The 26,401-nt window shown below is 41.0% G+C and overlaps 1 protein-coding gene across 6 annotated transcripts in view; it reads left to right on the top strand.

Annotated features, from left to right (window-relative positions):
* The window catches only part of Itgb3bp (integrin subunit beta 3 binding protein), a 55,607-nt gene that overhangs the window by 12,500 nt on the left and 16,706 nt on the right, over positions 1–26,401 (top strand). For 5 of the 6 annotated variants that reach the window (XM_021255623.2, XM_004841524.4, XM_087212838.1 and 2 more), the window contains 3 exons: positions 2,157–2,199; positions 11,690–11,825; positions 20,060–20,126. In XM_021255623.2, coding sequence (XP_021111282.2) covers positions 2,157–2,199; positions 11,690–11,825; positions 20,060–20,126 — 246 coding nt within the window. The remainder of the gene's footprint in view (positions 1–2,156; positions 2,200–11,689; positions 11,826–20,059; positions 20,127–26,401) is intronic. The other variant, XM_087212837.1, reaches the window with a different exon arrangement.

Genomic DNA, 26,401 nt, shown 5'->3' with positions numbered 1-26,401 from the left:
TGTTTATCTGACTGATACCTAGTCAAATTTTGCCTGTTCTTAGACCTTTATATCTTTCATCCATCCTTTCTTTTCTTTCCTATTAACATCATCCTGCTGAACTCAACATCACCTCATTCTTGGGTTACATTTTGTTTATAGATAAAGGAGCCCTTTGTGTGTAGTGGGTACTTAGCTAATGATGGATACCTTGATAGTGGGTTCAGCTCTGAGTGGTAAGAATGAACAATCATAAATTCTCTAGTAGGTTTATTCTTCTTTACCTGTTCTTCAATGCCCCCTCCATTCAACAAAGATTTAAAATGCATAAGACCTGAGATCTGTTTCCCTTTCTCAAAATACGCAACAGTAGGCAAGGTGCACAAACCCTTTTCCCCATCAGCTGAACTAAGTATTTCATAGATTTCTTTTAGTCTTGCCTATTAAGTGTCCTCAGATACTTAGAAATATCACCAGCACCTGGTGATCAGACCTGAACTATCTGAGCGCTCCATTACCCTCAGTGAATCATGCGTTTAGGTCCTCACCAAGTATAACATGGGGATGGCAGCCTATTGTAACTCAGTGCACTTTCTTATACTTTTACATAGTTCCTTGGGCTTCTTACGTCCACCTAGGACCTAAGCTAGAAAGCTTTCAAATCCAGACACAGAGTTACTTTCTCTAAGAATTAACCAATGGTGATCAAGCAATACTGCTATAAATAGTTAATACCAGGGTGGGCTCTGTATCTGTCTAAAAAGACATCTTTTAGATGCCGCATCTTATTGGCATTTTAAAACAAAAAGAAATTCTGTACTATGTGACTTTAGTGTTTGTTTCTGCTTTTGAAATGTCATAACCAGAACACTTCACATACCTAAATAAGGCAATATATGTTCCAAGGCTTAACAGAAATATTTTACTTTTAAAAATTATCTGCCATTTTTATTTGTTCATCCCTCTGTTCTCCTCTTGTTCCATTAAGAATTTACATTAAATTGATTTTAAATGGACTTCCAAAAGATACAAATAATTATTTAAACCAATTTAATCTCAAGAAATAATACAATTGGCTAATGTACATGTGATAGCAAAATTAAGCCCTTTTTAGAGGGGTTAATTTTTTATTTAATATTTACTGCCCAGTAATTTTCATAGGTTGACAACTCTTGCATTTTTGTCTCATTCCTGTATGTTTATAAGTCAGTAGTTATTTGGAGGTAATCATTTTCTAAGATCTATACAAATTTTGGGGTTGTCCTGTAACACAACCTAGGAAATGCAACCTTTTGCGTAGTGCTCTAATTCTCTACTACTTTAATAATTTCTGTTTCTCAGAGATCAAGAAAGTACTTTAGTGCTGCATTTGTCACTGGGAAAACTAGCTTTAATTTATACTGACCTTTTTTCCTTTGAGCATTTAGTATGCATTCAATAAAATGTTGATGACTGCTCTTTAGAAGACAGCTGTACGAAATAAAGTATTATAAATATTCAGCTTTCCTTTCTAAGCATTGTCACCAACAGCTGGGCATCCAGTTTAGCAGAACAGATTTTGCACACTGAGAGCCTGGCATGTTCCTGAATCAGTTTAGTGAAGGAAACAAAAAATAGTTTCTTGTGAATTGGGGACTTATAAAGACATAGAGCATCTGTTCCTCGGTGAAGTCGTAGACTGGCTGCACTGAATCATGTTCCGTGCTAGAATAATGTGCAAAACTCCTTTCACCTTGCTCACACCTTTAGCACCTACTGCACTGTTTTGCAAATAGTGTATTCTCAACATTTCCATTGAGAGTATGCAAATTAATTTGCTCTTATGTATAATTTGCTCTTACATTTTTTATTAGTGGTATTTTAAAGCAGATAAATGTACTAATTTTTTTACCAAGATACTTTATGACTTTAATGTTTAAGTTGTTTGGTAGTCTATGTAAAAAAAAAACACATGTAAAGAACTGATCCATTCAAATATTTAATTATGATTCCATATTGAAATAAGCTATTAAACCAGTCATCTTGAATAATTGTTTCATATATGGTGTTCTACTTTAATAAATAATATAAAAGTGACTTGGCAAAAGTAACTTACAGTGTTTATGTTTCTTACCTTTAAGTGTTTGCCTAGTTAAATCATATCAAATCTAAGATTTCCTTATATATTTTATTTGCAGTGTTAAAAGGTCACTGAAATTGGATGATCAGTTAGAAGAAAATGTAAGTATTTGCTCAAAAATTTGTGATTGCGAGATTGTGTTTTTAATTTTAAATTGTTAATTTACCTGGCTAAATATAAAAATTGTCAAAAAAACAGTATGAGTATCTGGGCATGGTGGTGTACATCTGTAGTCCCAGAACTCAGAAGGCTGAGGCAGAAGGATCACCTCAAATTCGAGGCCAGACTGGGCTGCATAGTGAGTTCGAGGATAGCCTGAAATACATACATAGCAAGACCCTGTCTCAAACAAAACAAAACAAAACAAAACAAAACAAATGTGAGATAGTTGTGATTGGCACATTTTCTGCATATAAAATATTTTTATAAATCTAATGTGTGTAAGGTTTTGGCCAGCTTTAGGTGTTCACTTAAAAAGCCAATTACTCAGAACCCTTAAAATTATTTAGTAGGAATTTGTGTGTAGAGAAAAGTAATCTATCTCTTCAGTGTACAAGGAGCAATGTGGAATAGTGGCAGTGCTGTAATCTGCAAACTGTAATCTAAAGTGAAATCAAAACATTAGTTACATTTTCATATTAAAAATGTAATTTTCTCCCTCAGCTTTGTTGGCATGGATTGAAAACAGAGTACTAACGTTGTCATAAATTTCGCCAGGGTTATCACAATAAAAATAAAATTGTACTGTTGCTATTACTTTTGGTAAATTTAGTCAGTGTCATGACATATGTTAGTTTATTATCTTTTCACACCAACTATGGATCCACATGTAAACATTAATACTGACATACTTAATGATCTCTGTAATCTTAAATGCAAGTAAATTGGTGAGAAAGTAAATGAAAACAAATAGCTCATAATAAAAGAGGCTCCTATAAAATCCCATATGAGAATGCCATTTCAAGAAATGGATTTTATGTGGAATTTCTCTTTGGAAGACTCACTGGTATTTAACAAAACAGAAATTTACCATTTTTAAAAACTTCCTAGATGCTTTTAAAAATTTTTTATACAAAGGTGGCAAAACACTGCAATGACAGTAAAAACATCATTAACAGTGTAATTAGCAATTTAGAGTACCATTATCCAACTTGTTCTCTGCAGAATGCAGCTGTGACTGTAATTCTGCATCTGTTTCTTTGGTCCGAATGGTATTTTGGTAGATGAGTAGTCCAGCTTGAAATGAAATACAATTCTTTCCTGCCCCAAAGCTGTTCTCTGGGAAATGGCAACATTATTTGAGAAGAAAGGAATGACCATTTCAGAATCCATTCCCTTCATGCCGCACAATTGTCTGCATGACAGGTGTTCTGTCCATTTTTTCTTCAGATGAGGCTGTGTCAAGGTGGCCAGCGCCACAAATAATATCCTGGTTTATAAAAATACATTGTTTCATTGGCCCAGGTCTGGACCTTTAAACCAATTAGCTTCCATGTTTACTCAATTTCTTTTCTTGATATTGATCTATTCCTATTTTACAGTTCTCCGTGATTCAGTCTTAATAGGTCGTGTGTTTCTGGGAATCTGTTCATTTCACCTAGACCAATTTGTTAGTGTGGACTCATTCATAGCATCTCTTTATGAGCCCTTTTATTTCCCACAAGGTCAGTACAGGCTGTGCATTACTAATCTGAAGTCTGAAATGCTCTCACCAGGATTTCTAAGGGTAAACACGGAGTTCATTTGTGCATCTCCTGTTCATCAGTCTTGTGACCACTTTGATGTAAACTTTTTGTACCTATATAGAAGTCCCTGAGTGACCCGAATATGTTCATCCTCCCTTCTGTGGTCTCTCCCAGGATCAGACGCATGTCCCTCAGTGCATTCTGTTGTTGCACCTGTCCTGTCTCAACACCATGATGTACATGTGCATCTTACAAGGTGGACATGAAGCCCCATTTCTCTTTAGCTGTTGTGCTGTTATAGTCACACTGGCAGAACAGGACGCTGGCTCCATATACCACAGAAAACATTCATTAGTGGGCTCTTGTAGGAGCCAAAAGCCAGATACGTAGAAGGGTAGGACTTCAGTTCTTATTGTTACATCCATTTCTGGGTGCCACAGAGGGACGCTTCAGGAGCCCTACTCCTGGGGGTGTTTATTTGATGGTTGATTTGCTGTAGGGTATGGTACTTCCCTTACCTTCCACTCCAGTTCTGGAAACCTGCAGTTATCAACTCAGATTTCACACACACACACACACGTGCGCATACATGCTGCATGATAGGCCTAGCATATGCTCAGTGAAGGACGGATCTGGCATATGAAGCAACTCCTGTACTCCAGAATTAGGTGTCTGGAATAGGAATCCTTCATCACATGTGTAGACAACCTTAACCTAACCCTGCCTACTTCTTCAGGGCCTTCTCCTAGCCCAGGCTCAGCCCTTTCTGCACCATCTTCCTCTTTGTGCCCATTTCCAAGCTTCTGGGAGAAGCAGATCAAGTCATGGAGCCAGGTGACCCAGTCCATAAATTATCTCCCATAAATTGTCGTCCAGCAGGAAGAGTTTCATGAAGGACACTCATAGAAAAGCCACCTCTCACTGGCATCATGAGGTAGTTTAATACACTGTGTGCTCCAAGTCGTTTCTGGTGATAAAGCGATAACAAAAGTACTGCTGCTATGTGGACGTGGAGCTGCTTCACCTGAGGACACAGTACAGGAATTAAATATATCAGGAAATACATTAAATATATTAGAATATACAAAATATCTTAATACATTGAAATACATAAAACTAAAATATTTATATTAAGAAAAAGTTAAAATGCTCAGGATTTTCATTTGCATATGTTAATACTTTTGGCCTCCTGAAAAGGAGAAGTGAGGAACAGTTATCCAAAGGAGCAGATGAGTAAATTCTTACCTAACAGCCTGGAGTGAAGTGGATGTAAACTTAGGAGTCGCAGATCTGCAGTTGTCCCAGCCAGCCCTTGTCTGTCCTCACACCCAGTGCTGGGAACAGTCCCCAGCTCGCTGTCCTGAGGGGGTCATGAGGACACAGGCAGGCTGCCCTCATCTACTGAGCAACCTCCTCCCGGCAGAGTGGAGTTGCTCGAGGGCCGGGTCCATCAGTCTGGTTTCATGTCAGTCTTCTCATGCCAACATAGGAAACACTATTATTACCCTTCCTGGAAGGAAGACAGCTTCACTGCCTTAACCAGGGCACTTTCCAGAGCTAGGGCCTTGGAGTGCAGGTTTCAGGGATATTTTCCACAGAAGCCCTCACCTGTGTGGGAAATAGCATAGCTGGAATTTTTGCCTTCTCTTCTTCCCCCAGCAGAGAGCAGAGGCAGAGCACATGATGCCATGGATCTTCCCCAGGACCACGGCCCCGCCAGCTGTCCTGTCTACCCCATCCCACGTTCTCCACTCTTTGCTTGGGAAGTGAGGGAACTGAGGGTTGCCCATGATAGCATGGCCGGGGAGCAGCAAGCCCTCGCAGGGGCCCGGAAGCTGGCTCGCATCCAGTGCTCTACCCGCGTGCTACAGCTGTGCACCTTTGCGTACAGCTGTTTAACACTGTCGTCCACGTGTCTTGCTGCTGGCAGCTTGGCCCACCAGTGTTCTTGCACAATGTCCCATTGCACTGGGCGACATGGGGCAGTGCCATCAGCTGGGAATGTGTTAGATGCCACCTGAATCTCCATTCTCTGTGGAAAATTTGATTTTTAGTACTAGTGTTGGTTTATATTATCTTTAACAGTTACTTAACTTTATGAAACATTGGATCAGTTCAATAGGAGAAAAAAATAGTAAGTGGTGTCCACATGGAGAACATTAAGTTCACTTCATATACAAAATTCATTTACTTCATATCTCATTTCGTATTTAATCATCCATCCAAGAATAATTGTAGTCTCAAAGCCTAAAGCTTCTGGAAGAAAGCAGAAGAAACTCATGAAACTCTTTTCACCTTAGAGTGGTCAAAAATTTTTCAGACAAAAAAATCCCAACCATAAAAGTTGATAAATTATACTTCATCAAAATTTAAATTTTCTTCCCAAGTTTGATCCCTGGTACCAAAAAAAAAATTTGTTTTTTTAAATTTTCTGCTCATAAAAAGAGATCATTAAGAAAATTAATAGGTGAGCCATGGGTAGAGAAGAAAATATTTATAACACATATATCTGACAAAAGTGGTGTCCTGAATATATAAATGAGAATAAAAATAATCCAATAAAAGTGCAAAAACGAACAGGTATTTCACAAAAGAAAATACATAAATGGGAAGTTAGCACATGAAAAAATGTTCAGTGTCATTAATCATCAGAAACAGGAATTAAAATCAAACAAATACTATTTCCGCTGACTAGAATAGCTAATGAATTCAAAGTATTTAGTTTTGTTTTTTAACACCCACTAACACGGCTAAAGCAAACAAAAACACTGAATGTTGGTGAAAACAGAACAATTCAAACTCACACTGATGGGGTTTTTGAGTGATAAAAACATTTTAAAGAATTCTTTAACCATATATATATGAAAATATATTTAAATATGTATATAAAATATATATATATTGGGCCAGGGATTTAGCTCAGTGGTTCTACCGCCTGCCTCGCAAGCTAAGGACCCGAGTTCAACCCCGGTACCAAAAAAAATAAAATTAAAAAAAAAAAAAACATATATATATATATAAAGAGTTAAGCCTCTCTCCATCCTGTACCCTACTGTAATAATTCTGTTCCTAGATACCCCAGTGAGGAGTAGCGTATGTGCACAAAAATACGTGTACAAGAATGTTTATCAACTTAATTCACAGTAGTCCAACACTGGAAAAGCAACCTCCATGTCCATAAAGAAGAAAGTGGCAAAGCAAATTCTGGTAATGTACATTGCAACAAAGGAACACACTCAATAATGAAACAGTGCACTACCGATACAGTATCATAAGTCATCTCCGGAACACGTTAAGCAGACGAAACCGGGCGCAGAAGTTGTATTTGTGGCTGCTTGAAGTTCGGCGCCAGGCGGCAGTGTGCGTGGTTACCGGAGGCAGGAAGGGGTTGCCGGGACGGGGCCGCCCGCCCTCGGTGTGGCCGCAGCGCAGAGTGGATGGGGCTCGAAGCATGGCAAGCTCTGTGCCTTTATCTTATGTAAATTACACTTCAGAAGAGTAAAGAAAAATAAATCAGGATGGAATTCATACTCTGAAAAATAAAAGGTTATTTGAAAGCATGCTGGCAAACAGCCATGGAAAAATCTCATAAAACTTCTTGCTTACAGGAGTCTTCTTGGCAAGTGCAAACTTGACCATTAATATTTACTATCTGAAATTATAGAATATGGGCACAAATAGAAAACAAATGTATAAAAGATTTTAGCCCAAGTTTCATTTATTCTGTTAAAAATTTAAGATATCTGGTGTGAAAAACTGGAAGTGTAAATAAGGATCGAAATGTATAATTGATAATTGAAATAGGAAGAAAAGGTCTAAAGGAGTAGGGGAAGTGGGAGGGGAAGGGGAAAGGAAAGGGGAAAGAAAAAAATATGAGAAAAGGAAAAAATGGAAACAAAGTCTCTGTAAATAGAGAAGGGTGGAGAGGGTGAAGGGAGGGCAGGGAATGGGGAAAAAATAAGAACCAAGATGCATTATGGAAAGGTACAAGATCCCAATGATGAATGTAACTGTACTGTATACCTAAAATATATCAGTAAACTTAATGAGAAAGAATTTAAAATATACATGTTATTAAATTCACAGATCTTGAGTGGTTTTAGCAGATGTATAATTTTGTGTATCACATACTTAGTCAAGAAATAGAATGTTTCTATTGCCACAGATTTAATACATTGGCCATATTCTTTCCCTGCTGTTCCTGTAAGATCACTGAGATAAATGCAAAGTGATTTGTCCTCCATAGCTGCCATAAAAATAGCAAGAAAAGGGGCTGGGCATTTAGCTCAGTGGTTCTGCTGGCTGTCTTGCAAGCTCAAGGTCCTGAGTTTGATTCCTGGTACCAAAAAAAAAAAAAAAGCAAGAAAACCCCATGTCTGTAGAATAAGTTAGTTGGTAGGTATCTTTACTCTTCCAGTAACCCTAGACTGGTGGTCGTGAACCTATAGCACATGTGTTATTTGTTGGGTTTTTTTTAAGACAAAAGATGTTAATGTATGAGTTGTTTTTTCTAAACAAAAACCTCAGTGTTCAGGTTTAATTGCAGTGTTGTCGCTTTGTGATAAATAAAGGGGTTTGGGGTTGCAGTTTGGGCACTCGTCTCTGAAAGGTTCGGCATCATTGCCCTAGACCCAGAATGTGAAAAGTGCCTAACACAGTTGCTGTTTAGTTTTCTAATAAGAATTCCATAATTAGTCTTAAGTGAGATGTCCCAGTCACCTAATTAACCAGCATAAGGTTATTCAGAATTAACCTCTCTTTAGCTGCCCTTTCAATTCTGATCATCCAAATACCTATAGTACGTGTGTTTTAAATATTTCAGTGACAGCATAGGCTAGTAGTTCACCATAACAGCAGATTTTTTGTACCCATACTTCATCCACAAAAGAGCCCTTAGTTAGTACTTTCTGGACTGTTTATAGTACGTAAAGAATCAATGAAATGCAGGCACTTCCTTGGTAGAATATGTTCTAAACAAGGTGACAAGGCAAGCTACAATTCGTGAAGGATATTGAAGGAGAATGTCGTTTCTATTTGAAATAATAGAGAGAGCATTGATTTTTTTCTAAGGCGGAAAAAATCAATGCTCAAATTTTAGTTTTGCTAATGTGCAAGGTCTGACCACTTTACAAGAACAGTGGCATTTGGGCTGATCGTAGACTGACTACAACGCAGAATTTTTTAGGTTTAGTGGTGGCATCAAACATCTCTTAAGGAGTCAGTACATGTTAGAGGCACCTGTGAATTATTATGCAAGTGGTCAAGGCATGTCTCCCTGCATTTATTGGCATCCTGTTTCCTTTCCCTTTTCTAGCCAGGTCTGTGCCGCTCGGTGTTTCTTTCTCGCTTTTCTTACGGGTCTGGTAAGGATGCTCATCATTGCTGAGTAGAAAGGGCACGGCTCTCAGTAGCTTCGTCTTCCTTGGTCACAGGCTTCTTAGCGCTTCCTTTCCTGGGAGACTGACAAGTAAGCTGAGTCCTGTAAAGTGTAGAGGACGGCAAGTGAAGCTCCTGGGTTGAGTCGAGGCTCCCTCTCAAGTGTTGTCAGGGATGAGGAGCCAGAGGGAAGGGAAGCTTAGGGAAGTGAGATTGCACCTTAGTGTATGTCTGGAGGGCAAACAAATAAAAATGCCTCATTTGCTGAAGAACATTTAGTGGGAGAGTAGGGAAAGGTGGATTTTCAGTTTTCCCTTCATACAGAAGTTGTAAACACATTTTTTAATTTTAACCAACAGAAGGACCGAAAAAGACTCTGTTTGTTTGTTTGTTTGTTTATTTATTTATTTTGGTACCAGGGATTGAACTTGGGTCCTTGCGCCTGCACAGCAGGGGGCAAAACCGCTGAGCTAAATCCCCGGCCCAAGACTCTGTATTTTTAAAGTGAGCACACATACACACTATTTTCTGAAGGCTAGAAAATTGTTTTCAAGGAGAAATTATTATCTGCAGTTGTAATGTTTCGACATTTGGCAATTGGATAAAATAATTTTTTTGGTGAAAATAGGAAAACATTGACATCAGTGTACATTAGGGTAGTGACTTTCATTTCTTGTAAATACACAGTGAAATAGTTCTGGGCAATAAATTCTTGGAAAAGTAGAATAGGGATTGGATAAATGTCATAGTTTGTGACTGAATGCATATAAACAGGTGAAAATTCAAGATGGAGAGGTCACAGTACCCACCTGATAGAGACTTAAACCCTTTCACCCTGTGAGAAAGATTGCTTTAGAGTTATAACTTGGTGTTATACTTTTATTTTTTTTCAAGATTCCAGTTACATTGTGGCTACTGTGTATATGTAAGGAAAGAAATGTGTTTTCTCCAAAACAAAAAAAATTTGTCATCTAAAATCTTAGCTATAAAAATTTGTTTGATATTATAAATTCTGTAACTAATACCAAGATTACTGAAAAAGGGCGACAGTCACTGTTTTTACCATGGATGTCTTAACAGTAAGAGATAGTTGACCACAGAGAATTATTTCAGACACCCAAGCCAAAGTTTAGTTCTGCGGTGTTGGCAACATATGAGCCTCCATATTGTTCCTGTGTCCCTCAAATTAATCCTGTGTCTGTTTTGCCTCTGGATTTAGTGTTTTCATGCCTTTTTTTTTTTTTTTTTTGTACTGGGGATCGGACTTGGGACCTTGCGCTTACAAGGCAGGTGGCGGAACCACTGATCTAAATCCCTGGCCCATCGTGCCTTTTGTATTTATGCTTTGCCTAGGCCTTAGCCTTCCCTCTCACAAGAATCCTTCTGTGAGTCCACTTTGATTTTCACTCTTTCTGAATTTCTGTAGCACATATGCTAACATAAGACCTCATTTCTGCAGGCTGCAGTAATTTGTTGGATTTCTTTCTGTGCATTAGTCAGCAGTTCATTAGTGATCAGTAATCATTATGGAAAGCAACTTTAAGGAGCATTTGGGAGAGCAGACAATGAGTAATGTGATGATGGATGTTTGGAGAAAGGAGATCGTGAATAGAGACCTAAACTAAGGAAAAGTAGGGCTTGTGGGGAAGAAAAGGAACAGAACTTTATAAGCTGAGACCGCAGGATGTCTGGGATTCCACTGTTGTCCATGGTCTGGTGACTGAAGCCGATGTGCCAGTGAGTACTGGATGGGTGAACAGCGTACAAATGAGTGCATTTGTGCAGAGCGATATGGCAAAGTTTACTGAACCGTCCCTTTTAAAACATCCGTTCCTTAAACACTTTTTAGTCCTCTAAGGGTACAAAGATGAGAAAAGTCATACTACTTTCAGAAGCAAATTCTAATGGGCAAACAGCAATGTAAAAAGTTACCGGAGTGTGTTATCTGCAGGAGGCGGTGGCACAGACCTCAGGACAATAGCACAGAAGGCTGCAGAGAACTGTGTGGCTTAGGGAGTGAGCTCAGGGCCCTCAGCTCCAGGCTCCATGGCTTGCACATTGTCCTGGTTATTGTTAAGGTTGCTGCATCAGAGAACTATGGTGAAGGGTGAGGACAGCTCGGGTCCTCCTAGGCTTCCATGTGGCCCTTAGTAATCAGTGCCCCAGAGCGTTTCCTGGCTGGGCCGCATAATCATATTTCGAGTTAATCTGAAACTAAAGTTAAGGATCTGGTTGTGAGAGCTGGTCGTCTCTAAGCCTTGGGGACTATCATCTCAGAAGGTAGTAACCCGTTCAGGCTAAAACGTCCTAAACATCAAGCTGCGATGCCTTAGTTACTGTAGAGACCTGAGATGTGCGCCCAATTTGAAGGAACAGTGTTCATTCTGAAGGTGGTGATTGAGTATATTTGAAACCTGAGAAGGAAAGGTAAGGAAATCAGTATTGGTCTGAATTTTGCTGAGTGTTTAAAGGTATTTTCAAAGATACATAGCTAAACATATTTCTGTTTCAAATTATTACTTCTTTCCAGTCATTTGGTCCTTCCAAAATCACAAGGAAGAGAAGTATTACATCTTACTCTCCAACAACTGGAACTCGTCAGATGAGCCCGTTTTCTTCTCCCACGAGCTCTAAAAAACAGAAGCACAGAAATAGACCATCAAATGGTTAGTTGAACATTCTCTTCCACTTATAGTAAGATTTTTTTTAGTGATTGCTTAAATCAGGATTTTGATTTAGTAATATATGGATCTTGCTGCAGCTGATTTGTCTCTTAAAGAATTTAACATAGAAAAGGCTAGAATGTAGTTATTACTTTGTATAGAAATGTAAACTTTCAGGCACTTATTTTAACATGCTGCTGCAGACTTTGTTCCCTTACTCTCCTTCCATTAAACAGAAATTATGGCCTACTGCCTTCAGCTACTATCAATTATAATGGTCACGGATCCACCCTGCCCAGCTATCCATCATGTGCATAAATTAAAGGGCACATAACTCAAGCACTGCTGCGTACAGTGTAGAGTGATGCCTCAAATGTTATTCTATCCATGTTGTCCTCTTAGTTTTATCCACATTGAGTGTATATCTTTATATTTTGCCTTTGTTCATTCCATTTCATTCCCTTTTTCATCTATTTCAAAAGCATTTGCAAAAGGTTTGAAGAATTTTTTATAGAGAAAAGCTTAATGTGAAATCTTTATTTTTACTTTAAAAGATTAATTTTGACGATATGTATTTGTTGCTGTCTGGTAGCTTATTGCTAAAATATTTATTTAAAAGTATAGATCTCAATTTCATAGATTTAGTTTTTTATATTGACCAAGGTCATGAATCAGTAACACGTCAGTTTCTATAATAGAAAACCTTAAACAGGCTCGCATTTAATAAAAGGGTATTTTAGATAAGCTGTAATTAGCCTAATTCATCTTATTGCTTCTCACTCATCGAGTGCTAAGCGTATACTAGAATGAATACAAAAACAAAGAAGTCTCTTCATGTTACCTGAGTTGTTAAATCGACACAAAATGAGACCTTGTGAAATCTTTGATTTTACTTTATCAAATGCTTTTATCTTAAAGCTATTACCATTAGGTTTGCTTTCACAAAAATTTATAAAAATATGTATTTTCCTCAAGTTCTGGAGTTCTATATTTTAAATACCTGAAATATCTTCTTTAATTAAAAATTAATGGCATAGAGATTGCATGTCTTTCAACCAAAATGTGAATAGATTTTTAAGTTGATATGTACTCAGTTTCCATATTGAAATTAAATATGGACTTAAGGGAACATTCCTTTTGCCCATAAAAAGATTGGTCATATGATTTCGGTTGACATTTAAGTGGGTAATTATCACAGATTATAGTACTAAGTAAGCTCTTTCTTAAAAAGTCAGGCAGCAAGGGCTCTGAGGGGTTGGTGGTATTCTCTCTCTTGGCCTCCATGCCAATTACCTGGAGCCAATTCACTCTGGCTGTTCATTAGACTGCACTTGCATATTTTGTGTCCTCCATCACATGTATGTCCATGTCTAGGAGTCTCAAAACAGGACAGTGTTGACAAGGATCCTAAACTAAATTGCATCATTTGTAAGCATTTCACTGGTCATCTTTTACATATGTTTAAAATGAAGGGTTACTCTTCTTATGCAGTAATGTGAGTTCCAGATAAATATGACTTGGGAGGTCATACTCTAAGTTCCAACTGAGGTCACAACCTCCATGAACAATTCCCCTTTCAAAATACTATTTAAACTTAATGGGGAAAAAAAAATACTATTTAAACCAGGGATTTAGCTCAATGGTTTCACCGCCTGCTGTACAGGCGCAAGGACCCAAGTTTGATCCCCGGTACCAAAAAAAAAAACTATTTAAAATATAACATAAAATTTAAATAACATTTACAAGGGTGTGTTAGTTGCTACTCACTTCCCATTATACTCAAGATAAAATCTAGAACCCCCATTGGGACCTTTTTTGGGGGGTGGGTACTGGGGATCGAACTCAGGACCTTGCGCTTGTGAGGCAGGCGGCAGAACCACTGAGCTAAATCCCTGGCCGCTTATTATGACTTTTAAAGCCACATGTATCTGCCTCCTTTTCTACTACTGATTGCACATTCCTTACCCTGTGGCTCGAGGTGCCCTTGCTTCCTGCTGACCTCAATGGCACTGAGCCACTTCCGGCCTGGGACAGTGCTCTGCAGCACTTTCCCCTTAGGACTGTCTTCCTCCTACAGTGATCTGTGCTTTCTGCGCACAATTGAACCTCGGAGGTATGGACAGACCCCATTTGTGATGACAAAAGGAGGAAAATCTGCTTCTGTATTTCCCTATAATCTAACTGGCCCCAAAGGGAGGGATATGTTCTACTTCCTCAGTTTATACATTTAAGAGCTAGATGTTAGTGTGTGTGTGTGTGTGTGTGTGTGTGTGCGTGCGTGTGATGTTTTGTGTGTGTTTATATATAATATATTGCTGCCCTCTCTCTTAGCAAATTTTTCTAAACTTGTGCATTTTAGAGAAAAGGAAGGGTAAAATTTTCTTTCCCTTTACTACCAAGAACACTTCAGACGTGTTGAGTATTGATGAAGAAAGGAGGGTAAAGAAGTTTGCATAGTCAAATACTCGCACTCATTCCCTGGGCAGTGGGGTGCAGTGGAGTGTGGAGATGGAGATGTGTAGACAGCAGAGAGCAGCCAGAGCCAGCAGGCGTGAGCAGCTCCGGCGTCTGTCCAGCAGGAGCGCCACGGAGCAGAGGCAGCCTTTTGAGATCGGGAATGTCAGGTTGTCACAGTTAAGGAAGGAGGGACATTTCCAGATTGAAGTAGCAAACTTAGTCGGGCCAGGATAAATGAAAACAAATGCACACCGAGACATGTCATAGCGAACCTGCAGAACATGAAAATGAATGTGTTAAAGGCACCAGAGAAAAGACATTCTGTACAAAGGAATGACAGGCTTAGCGTGTGTTTCTCATCGGTAGCAGTAGATTCCCTCAGAAAATGGAATAACAACATGGACTTAGAAACGCAGTTGGATTTTTATTCAAGAAGTGAGGATGAGCAGTGATCTCCGAGTGTCGGTGAGGGTTCCGATGACAAACCCTCGCCACAAGCACCCCTGAAGGATACAGCTTTTCAGGAAGCAGACCGAACCCACACAAGGGATGAAAGGCAAAGAGGGGTGGCGAAAAGTAAGTTAGCAGATCCAGCTGCAAAGCTAATAACAAAAGCCTAATCACACATTTTGCTGACTGTGAGCAAAAATCAAACAACTTGAGGGTTCAAGTCAAATCACAGACCATACCAACATGGAAGATAGGCAGGGGACAGGTTGAATTTAATGTGTTTAAAGGTCTTTCTGTTTTTAGGCAAATGATGGGATATATATCAATTTTTAATTGTTTTTGTTTACTTATAAAAGAGGGGAAATAGTAATGTCTACCTCAGAATTCTTGGGCATATTAAATGATTTAATACACAAAAGCACTCAGAACAGTCACCTTTCAGATAGCAGGTGTTCCGTATATATGTTGACTATTTTTACTAATACCATTATTATGTAGACTAAGAAAAGACATAGGACAATTGAACAGGAACAGGAAAAGAAAACAATGAATATTAGCTTTTTAAAAAATGTAGCAGTTGAGGACCGGGAATTTAGCTCAGTGGTGTTTGCCACCTGCCTTGTAAGCGCAAGGTCCTGAGTTCGATCCTTGGTACCAAAACAAAAAAGAAAGAAATTATCAAATCCAAAATAAATAAAAGCTGGGCCAGGGATTTAGCTCAGTGATTCCAGCGCCTGCCTTCTAAGTGCAAGGTCCTGAGTTCGATCCCCGGTACCCCCCCCCCACAAAAATAAATAAATACTAAAAGCAAAGAAATAAAAAACTGGTTTTTTGAAAGTCTGATAAAATGGTAAATCTCTGGCAAGACTAATTTTTTTTCCAAGTGGGAGAAAGAACAGAAGTGTGTGTGGAACTACTGTTTCATGCTATTTTATTCATTTGAAATACAGTATGTACACTAAATGCTTCCTAAAGTGTCCTAATTTGAATGAAACACTGTAGATCTTACATTTTTGTTGTTTCTCAAATATTAATATTTTAGTAGATAAAAAGCAGTTCTGCCTTTCTTATTGGTAGCTTTTTGTTGAATAATATAGGTAATATGTAAGATTGTTACATTTCTTCCCATGGAACTTCATGGTATTTTAATTTTGAATAGAAATAGAATATTAAAATTCTTATTTTTCATGAATTAAACCTCTAAAGTTCATCACCCTCTACTCCCATTTAATAATATTAATTTTGTTAATTAAAAGAAGAGCAGAATTATGCCAGGATCCTATTCACCTTTTAGTCTGCAGGCCCCAATTTGACCTCCAAGTAACTCTTAGAAAACTGTTAGGAACTTGTGTGGGACCACCCAAGACAAATCCCTCGAAGCTGTGTGGGTCAAGGTTTTCCTTGACTCTTAGCCTTTCATTTGAGACCAAAGTAGTGCCTGTGGTGTTTGCCAGCTGAGAAGTAATGTTGCATCTACCAGAACACAGTACACCATCCTAGCCAAGTTTGAACTTCTGGCTGACACAGTAATATATGAACAAGCAGGCCCCGCATCACTGTGAAGAGCAGTCATTGCAGTCATCGGCTGCGCTTCTGTCCTGACTGCCCCTCTGCAGCTGTCTGGGCTTGGACAGGCCTCCTACCCACCAGTGCCTGTTGCTCATCTGGGACATGGACTGAGAGGGACTGCTCAGAGCAACTGCGATTGGCTGTCACATGTGCCTGACCCTAACAGGTCCTGTGGGTCAGCCAGGGTGGTCTCATGGTCATTAATTAACTACACCTCCATGCCTTGGGCCCTGCTGAAAACTCTCCTCATGAGTTAGGGAAAGGGGTCCCTGCTCCTAGCCAGAAACTTCAGATACAGTGCTGAAAGAGGCCAAGATCCTGTGAGGCTGCGTTTGTGGGTGTTATGAAACTGCACTTTCAGAGAATCAAACACACAACTATCTGTTAACTTATATATGTAACCCAGCAAGAAAAATGCATGTAGACACTGAAGCCCTTTAGGATATGGTAATCATTTTTAAGGAGAATTAAATGAAAGAAAGTAAATTTTTTTTGGAAACTGGGCCTCGCTATGTAGCTCAGGCTGGCCTTGAACTCACAGGGATCCTCCTGCCTCAGCCTCCTGAGTGCTGAGATCACAGGTGTGTGCCACCACACATGGCCCTAAATAAAGTAATTTAACTAGAAAATTTTTACTGACATACTACTCGGTGGTCTCTGATAACTGACCCACATGTTCTGCCAAGAGATATTAAAATTCCTCTTTAGCAGCTGAAAAGCATTTAAAAACATAGTCCTTCTTATGAGGACTTATAATGAGATTAATGTTACTGATTAATGTTATTGATCCACACATTGCAAAGTGAGATATATGTATGACTAATTCTTTTACAAGAATATGTTTAGGAAGGCATTAAACACCTGGTGAGAGTTCCAGGAGAAACACATTCTATACTGTTTCTTCTCTACCATTACTAACTGCTGGTTCTGAAATGTGAAAGTGAATTACAAGTTAAAGGAGCAAAGTAATTTTAACATTTAATTTTTGGATCTTTACTGAATACAGACAGCACAGTACAAAATTCAGGCAAAGATTTTCTGATATAAAAGTTTAATGCGTAACATGGGTCTCTTATAGTTTTCTACAAGGCATATATTTTTTAGCTAGGTTTTTTTTTAGAGACAGATTTTAATAAATTATTTCTTCCAAAGCTCTCTGAAGTCATATTGTTACTCTTTTCTTACATCATTTGCTAAATAAACTTTTAACCACATTCATTTTTTCTGTTTGGAATTTAAGGATACAGACTAGTCAAATAATGAAAAGTTAACAAAAAAGAGAAAAACTAATACTTTAGCAAAATTTTTAAACCATAAGTTTTTCTCTTTTGCCATTGAAACATGTTTGGAGGTAATAATCTAGTTATGACAGGATTTTTTTTTTAAGGGAACATCTAAGTGTAAAGTAATCATGAGGGATGTTATTGTTAATTTCTGATTTAGTTCACTTAGTGGAATTATATTTAGTTCACTCAGTGGATAGAAAATACACTTTTTTGTGGTATTGGATATTGAACTCAGAGCCTTTGCAATGAGTTTGCCTTGTACTGTATACTCCCAGCCCATTTATATTTTGAGACAAGTCTTGCTATGTCACTTACATTGCCTGGGCTGGGCTCAAACTTCTGATCCTCCTGCCTCAGCCTCCCAGAATGCTGGTATTCCAGGCATGCGCCACCATGCCACCTGAACATACACTTTAAATAAGCTTTTCTCCTAGTTAGGAGAGCAGGGCAGAGTAATGGAACAAAAACTATGGAGGAAGAAATGTAAACCAGCATTAGAAAGTCTATCCTGGGCAATAATTCTTAGTATGTCACTAAATTACAGTTGAAAAAATGGTCATCAGATTATCTGTATTTTCTTTTCATCTGGAAGTATTGGATCCTCCTGCAGCATTGTCTAGACCAGTGTTGGCGAACCTCTACAGTGCGTGGCGCAGCAGCAGTTGGTGATTACTGAAAGCTCTAAAAGGTTTGCCATCACTGATCTAGAGTTCCTTCACCCAGTATATGTGACTATTTAGCATTTGGAAAGTAACTGGTCTGAATTGAAATATACGAAATATGCACCAGATTTCAGAGGCTTAATGTGGAAAACACTTAAATTGTTTCATTACTAATTTTATATTGATTGATGTTACTTCTAGAGTAATTTTTTTCTGGTACAAGGGATGAACTCAGGACCTTGTGCTTGCCAGGCAGGTGTCGTGCCACTGAGCTGCATCCCCAGCCCTTACTTATGTTGATTGATGTTAAATTAAGTTCTTAGCTATACAGGGTTAAATAAAATATTAAAATTTATTTCAGTGGTTTTGCTTTTTAAAATTTCACTACTAGAAAATTTAAAATTACATAAATGGCTCACATTATGTTTCTGTTGGAGAGTGAGGGCTAGAGTTTTTCATGGTACATTGCAGTAAGGAGTTTTTAGTAAAATAGTAACAATGAGTGCATAGTAATTTCAGTGGCAACTCTTGAACAGAGGAACTGTATGACATAAAAATATGTAATGTGAGGACGAGAGGTGTCACCACTTACACATTTTACAAAGTTATTCCTCTGGACTGGTTTTCTTCAGCAGTAGAGAGTTTGGGTTATTCGTTCCGTTGCTTGTTTACCCAGTAAACATTGGTCCCGAGCCAGCACGTGCCTGACATTGGAGATCTGGCATTTGCTGATCCGCGTCCTGAGTCCTGCTCCCTGTACCTCAGACGCCTTTACAGTCATGCTGCATGGGGAGCTCTGTGGAGCACCTGGAGCAAGCACTAAGGCGTCCGCTCAGAGAGCAGCCGCTCTTGTGACCGCCGAATCCTGTGGGCATCCTGCTCTGTGGAGCTTTAACTTCTCCGCCTAAGGGATCGTGGCTCAGTTTCCTCCCGGGTCTTCGCTTGTGCTTCTGTTAACACATGTAACTCGGGAACGATTAGATGAGCTGTGGCCCTCGGTAACTGCATAACATTTTACTAATAAATTCTTTTAACAAATTATATATTTTACAGATTTCAGACCTCTCATCTGAAATGCTTAGGACTAGATGTGTTCCAGAGTTTTTTGGATTTGGGGATATTTGCATAGATCTTACCAGTTGAACATCCTTAAAAGCTGAAAAGTCTACACTCAGTTTCAGATTTTGGAGCATTTTGGATTTCGGAGTTTCAGATTAGGGATGCTCAACCTGTGTAAAGATCTTTCTAGTTCTGCTGCCTGCTCTGCAAGTGCAAAGACAGGAGTTCAGTCTATGCTACCAAAAAAAAAAATCTTTCCAAGGATTTACTAAGTAACACTTAAAGTTGAAAACAGAACTACCGCCTGATCCCACAGCCCCGCCACTGGGCACATCCTCAGGGTTGTGCATTGTGCCCGTGTGACTGTGGAGTTACCCGTGACAGCTGGACAGGAGTCAGCGCGCTGAGCATTGTGGTAACAACTGGAAAAGGGATGCGGCCTGCACGTGCCAGGAGCGCTGCTCCTCCTCTCGGAGAGGGGCTTTGGGTTACCAGCAGTGCGCCAAGCCCTGAGCACCAGGCTCCTGCAGCAGGGAGGGGCAGTCGGACCCTCAGTCGCACAGGGCATGCATTCCAGGGACCTGGCATCACCAGGTGACAAGAACAGGACTGGAGAACCACAATAGGGTAATTTCCCACCTCTTTTTTGTCTGTCCACCCTTCTATTTTCTATATGAATTTGACAGTTTACATTTTACTTAAATTTGACAAATTCTGTCTTAATCTCATGTTCTTTTCTTTATTGCACACACAGGAAAGAGAAAAAAGTTGGATCACCTCAGTTTGGCAGAAAGAAAGGAATGCCCACCAAAAGACGATGAGTAAGTTTGTGTTTGGAGGTGTATACACCTGCTTTGCAAGAAAAGGCCTGCCTGGGTTTATTAAAATGATAGTGAGGATAGAAAGCTTGAGGTCATCCTTGGCAGCTTAGTGAGATCTTGTCTCAAAAATAAACTAAAAAGGTCCAGGGGTGGAGCCCTGAGCTCCCTGGGTTCGATCCCCAGGACCACCAGAAAAAAAGGCATGGAAGGAGAGGGAGATCATTTACCTGTAGAAGTTAATGCCTGAGCGAGAGTCTTCTTTCTTAAAGAAGCAAAGCACCCCCTTGGGCTGTTGCGGCGCGTGGGTGATGGTGATGGTGATGCCTTAATCTTAGCACCTGGGCTAGGGAGGGCATAGAGGGCGAAGTCTGGCGCTGTCTGCCGGAATGGTGTGCATAGCCATGGGGGGCCTGGGCGGAGCCCGACGTCCAGCAGCTGCCCCGAGTGTCCTGGACCGGTGCTCCTGCCTCCCTGAGGGTCCACGGCAGCGCTGGGCGGTTTTCCGGGCGGTTCTGTGTGGGTTCACCGGGCTCGGTGTCTCTCCATGTGCCGGGCTCACGTGGAAACGTGAGGCTCCTGCTCTGAGCTCCAGTGGGGGTTCCTGTGCATGAAGACGCCCCTCTCAACCTGGGAGTGGATCCCGCTTCACCCCGTTGTCTACACCTTTCGTGTGGACCCAGGTGCACTTTCTGCACATGCTGTATTAAGATTTGTGGTTCTAACCAGGCCAGATTGCAAGTCTTTTCCTAGTGGAACTGAGCTGTGGTGCTGCTCTGCGGTGGTCTGGTTGAAGCTGTTAAAAGCGCCCTGGTGCGGGGCGGGCGTCTCGGGGAAGCCTCGCTGCGTGGCAGCTGCTGCATCCGGCCTGACTCCTCTGCTGCTTTTAGGTGTCTCTTCCCCAGCCACCCTCTCCCGGTTGTTCTTACCTTTACAGATCTGTCTCCTGTATTCCTCGCCTTCCTCTAAGCAAAGCTCCCATTTTCCCAGTGAAACTGATTTCAACCATGCGTTAAAGGGAAAGCAGTTTTTTTGTTTAACTTACTTAGTTTTTTTTTTGATAGGCAACATATCCCATAGTGAAAAATTCAAATTGTCTAGTAATGCCGACAGCGAGTAGCAGTTATGAATCACAGAGAATCTTGGATTGGGAAACAGACGCCTGCTAAACCGTTGGTTTCTGATACCGTCTGTAAAATGTAACCCTCAGAAGTAAGTGGCGTCATGAAAGGGGAAAGGTTTTTAGGCCAAAGCAGTGCCATGTAAGCAAGCAAACCTGCGGGTTTCCTCCTGGGAGCTGTGCTACTCTCTTACTTTCTGTAGTTTCCGTTTTGCTTTTTGCCGGACCCATCAGCTTGCACAGCGTTCCGGTTTTTGGACACGCAGTAGTTCCACGGCGATTTGCTTCCAAGCACGGGGAGGAGCAAGGACCTTTGTGAGATCAGGCAGGGTTTGTCTGTATTTGTTTATTTCTCTCAGGATTTGTTTCTGAAGACCTCAGTTATTTATATGCATCAGTCTGTGACTTGGTGCTGAAATTAAGTGTGAGTGGAAGTATTTTTAAATCTATAAAATTATGCGTTTATTTTTTCCATTTTTGTAAAATTACCTAGTCCTTGTCAAAGAGCCATTTTTAGCATAGTAACATTCTTTTTCCCTTTTCTTTAGATTTATTATTTTGGAAAACCAATCTAAAGGCTTACATTTTTAAACTCCAGAATTAAGCTTGACATACATTTAACTAGATTCGTTATTTTGGCAATAATCTAACTTCTTTTTTTGTGCAAAATATCGTGTTCTTAAGAGAGGCATGACAAAAGGAGCGAGTGCTGCTTCACGGCTCGGGGTGTCTGGTCCGACTGTGCACTTTGCGGAAGCCCCTGCGCCGCAGTAGGCACGAAGGGTGAACCAGTACCAGCCGGTTCGTGCAGGAGAACCCAGTCCTGAACCGCAGTGCCATCGGATCGGGAGAGCCTGCCTGGTACACGCCTGCTCCCAGTCATTTCGGTAGTGTCCTCTTCAGGCAAAGACGCTTTCAGCAGGGCGGAGGAGGCGCCTAGTGTGTGAGGCCCTGCGTTCAGTCTCCAGCACCGCACACACGTGCACACGCACACACGTGCACACACACACACAGTGTTCAGTAGTACAAGCCTTGGAATTAAGGGAGTACAGTAGAAAGGACATTTTATTCAGCTGGGTTGGCTGTGTATGCTCCTTTCTCCACATTACAGGTACTCCTGCCTAAGTAACTGGTATCTTGCATAAAAGATAGCACTGTCACTGGACTAATAGTACAGGGAAAATTGGATTTGGACCTTTACCTCATACTGCACACAGAAATCAATTCGGGATGGATTGTAGGCCTGAATGCGAAAGGTAGAAAGAATAAAATTGTTAGAAGAAAATGTACTTTGCAGTGGCAAAGTACAACCGTAAAAGAAGAAACTGAGGAACTGGACTATTGTGAGGCTGGCTTTCATAAAAAGAAACTTGAACAGCGCCCCTTACCCATTCTGGCGATGCGGCCTCTCCCTGGCCCTCCGCCCCGGACGCTACCGCTCAGTGGCGGGCACCTGACCAGGCCTGTTCCCGACTGCTGCCGCTGCTTGGCGACTCCTCGGGCTTGGGGAGCGGAAGAGCAGAGCCGCGCTTCCCCGGGAGGCCTCTGAGCGAGGCGTGGCGGCAGCCGCCCCGTCGGCATGGGCAGGAGACCCTAGCGGCGGGGGAGAAGCCGCCGCTCGCACCCGCGGAGGGAACCGGTCGGCAGCCTTGCGCCTCAGTACAGGGTCGCTGCGCGGCTGGGCGGCTTCCCAGGCCCAGGCGCAGGCCCGGCGGTGGCCCTCCGCACGTCCCTGGGCTCGGGCCTGTGGACGCCAGAGCCCGCGGCCCCAGCGCTTGTCCAGGCCGCGCCGCCCCGTGGAGACCCGGCTTAAATTAATCCTGAGGGGTCCCGGGAACAGCGCACTGTCCGGCCCGAGGGCTCCCTCCTCACCGGCCCTCCGCCTCCTCTCCCGTCGCTGCTCTGCCGCTGCGGCTTCCTTCGGCCTGTGACACCGGCCTCAGCTTAGGATCCCAGATCCTCTGTGACCCAGTTATGGGGAACAAGAATGCGAATGCGCTGCAGCCTGGCTTAGGGCATGGAGCGTCGAATGGCGCTGGACAGTCGGGTCCGCTGGCCAGAGCTGCGCAGGACCCGACCAGACCCAGCTCGGAGCAGGGCGCTTTCCACTCACGTTTTGGGCCATCGGAATAGTTTACTATTTTCTGGGAGGAGAGCTCAGTAAATGTTTATGATGAAAATAAACACGATGAGAACGAGTTTCAAAATAAATTTATTTTTGAAAGTTAATTATTCACAACACTTCTTGTTGCCTAGTGATAAAATTAACTAAATTCCAGAAAGAGAAATAAGAAAATACTGAGTAAATTTCTAATAAATTTTTTTTGGAGGGGGGTAACGGGGATCGAACTTGGGTCCTTGCGCTTTCACAGCAGGCGATGAAACCACTGAGCTAAATCCCCGGCCCCAAAACATATTTATTTATGTATGTATGTATGTATGTATGTATGTATGTATGTATGTATGTATGTATGTGTTTATTTATTTATTTATTTATTTTTGGTACTGGGGATTGAACTCAGGACCTTGTGCTTTCAAGGCAGGAGGCAGAACCACTGAGCTAAATCCCCGGCCCTCTAATAAATTATTAACCTAGCCTCTTTTTTACAAAATTGTGAACATATACATGTAACAGAAAAGGAAGAAATCAAAGCTGAACTTCTGTGGCCAGCAGCAGGGTCAGAAAAGGAAATTACCACACTGCATAATGCATTTTGTTTGCAGCAGGTTACTTACAGTCCAAATGAAAGATTTTTTTTCCTTAAAAAATTATTTTTCAGCAAAATTACTTCCTGTGAAAATAATCAGTGACTACTGGGTGTATGACTTTACTTTTTGGTTTTTTAAGACAGGGTCTCACAATGCACGTTGGTCCTGAATTCACTATGTAGCCCAGACTGGCCTCCAACGCTTGGCAATCCTCCTGCCTCAGCCTCCTGAGTGCCGGTATTACAGCTGTGCACCAGCATACTTGGCTTTAACTTTCTTAATTCTTTTGGAATTCCTATTGTAAGGTTCATTAAAAAATTGAATCTCTTTATTGTTTTAAAAATTCTTACTTTGATAAAAATGTTAAATGCAGTAAAAATACAAATTAAATAGAAACAGGGCTGGGAATTTAGCTCAGTGGTTCTGGCACCTGCCTCGAAAGCACAAGGTCCTGAGTTCAGTTCCCGGTACCAAAAAAAAAAAAGAAAAATAGAAACATTCCTCAATTATTTTTATAAGTACCTGCTTTTGTTTATTTAAGCCCAAATCTTGAGGCTTTTAAAAATGCTCTTTTATTAAGCAGAGTGTGTAGAGAAAAGGAACCTCATGATTGGAGACAAGATTTCCCACTGCCAGCTGTCTACAGATGTAAGCTGATAACAGCTCAGAGACTGTGTATGTGTGTGTGTGTGTGTGCGCGCGTGTGTGTGAGACAGGGTCTCACTATGCAGTTTAGGCTGTCATTGAGCTCACTGTGTAGCCCAGGCTGGCCTCTAACTCTCAGCAATCCTCCTGCCTCAGCCTCCTGAGTGCTGGCATGACAGATGTGCACCGCCACATCCAGCTTCACAGACATTTTTTAAACTTTAGATTTCTGAATAATTTCAAATTTATAGAAATTCTACAAGAATATTACAGAGGACTTGCGAACCCTTTCTTTGCCCAGATTCATCGATTTTTACCATTTGCCACATGTACTTTCCCTGACTGTCACACGTTTGTAGACACATGAACCCCTGTTCTTTCTAAACATTTGAGAAGTCCTACCCAGTGCCTTTTATCATTAGATCCTTCAGTGTGTATTTTCTAAGGGCAGAAATACTCTTACGGGAGGGTAATAGAGATAGCTAAAATCAGGAGATTTAACCTGGCTACCAGCAGCTGCTGTTGCTTCATTCAGCTTCTCGGCAGAGCCCACATTACCCTTGGCCCTCTGGCGCAGGGTTCAGTCCAGGGTCACATGCAGCATCGCTGCTTTTCTTTCACCTGGAAGCCTCGGCCTTGTGGCCCTCTGTGATGGGGCTATCTTTAAATAGTGCGAGCTGTTTTCTCTCTGTCCTCCCGCAGCTTGGTGTCTCATGTATCCCCGGGTGTGTTGTGCCCGCTGCGTCGTACATCAGGGTACCCTTGTGCTGGTACTAGTGCGCTTCAGTGGCTCGCCTAGGTGCTGTCTGCTGCAGCACTGGCCACCCTCCCTCTGTAATCAGTGCCCACTTCTGGGGACACCTTGGGACCAGGCCTCACCAGCAGCTCAGCACCTGACAGTGGCTGCTCAAGTCTGCTCCCAACACTGCCCCTACGTTTACTGTTTTTAGATTCGTGGGTTCGTAGTATGCAGGGTTTCTCCTTGGCCTCTCCCTTTCCATAGTTCCATCTTCTCAAACAAACCCCGTCTCCTAAGAACAGGAGTCTGTCTGCACGCTGTACAGGACACACACAACAGTTTGAGAATTCCTACATGTGCAGCACGGCCAAAACCAAACCTCCTAAGCCTTCGGCATTTGTTTGTGGTCTTTTTGTCCTTCAGTTGAAGGCATAAAATCAAATTACTTTGTTCAAAAATTGCTTGTTTGCTATTTCATTTTAACAGTTATTCATTTGGGATAGGTTCTTTGGTTTCTGTGTACACTATTTTTTTTCTCATGCTTGATGACTTAATTTTCTTACTATACAGAACACAAATTTGGTTCTAAAAGTCAAAACTATACATCCCTCAAAAAAAAAACAAAGGAGGGACTGGGGATTTAGCTCAGTGGTGCTGCCGCCTGCCTTGCAAGCACAAGGTCCCGAGTTTGATTCTTGGTACTCCCCCAAAAAATAAACCAGGAAGTAGTATCCTTCCCCTATTCCTTCTGCTTACCCTTGTGGATAACCAAATTCATTCATTCCTCATGTACTTTTCATGTTTTTAAAATCAGACAGTTTTATTTTTTTCTTACACAAAAGTGTAACAACACACAACATAGGCTCTTTTGTATTTTGCTTTTTTTCACTTCTGAATATTTTCTGAAATCACTCCCTATCAATTAGCTTGGAGAATTTGATCTTTCTTTTTCATTTTTTTTAAACTTGGAGAATTTTAAATGTAAGAATTCTCCCAAGAGGAAAATACAGTTCCATGTTCTAGATTTTTTTTTTCAGAAAGCAAGCAGTTAGTGGCATGTCAATA

This window comes from Heterocephalus glaber, unplaced genomic scaffold, assembly GCF_053883595.1.
Source record: "Heterocephalus glaber isolate CG9 unplaced genomic scaffold, H.glaber_assembly_v1.0 deba00001442, whole genome shotgun sequence".
Taxonomy (NCBI): domain Eukaryota; kingdom Metazoa; phylum Chordata; class Mammalia; order Rodentia; family Bathyergidae; genus Heterocephalus; species Heterocephalus glaber.
The sequence above is the reverse complement of the archived record's forward strand: the minus strand, read 5'-3'. Positions and strand labels throughout refer to the sequence as shown.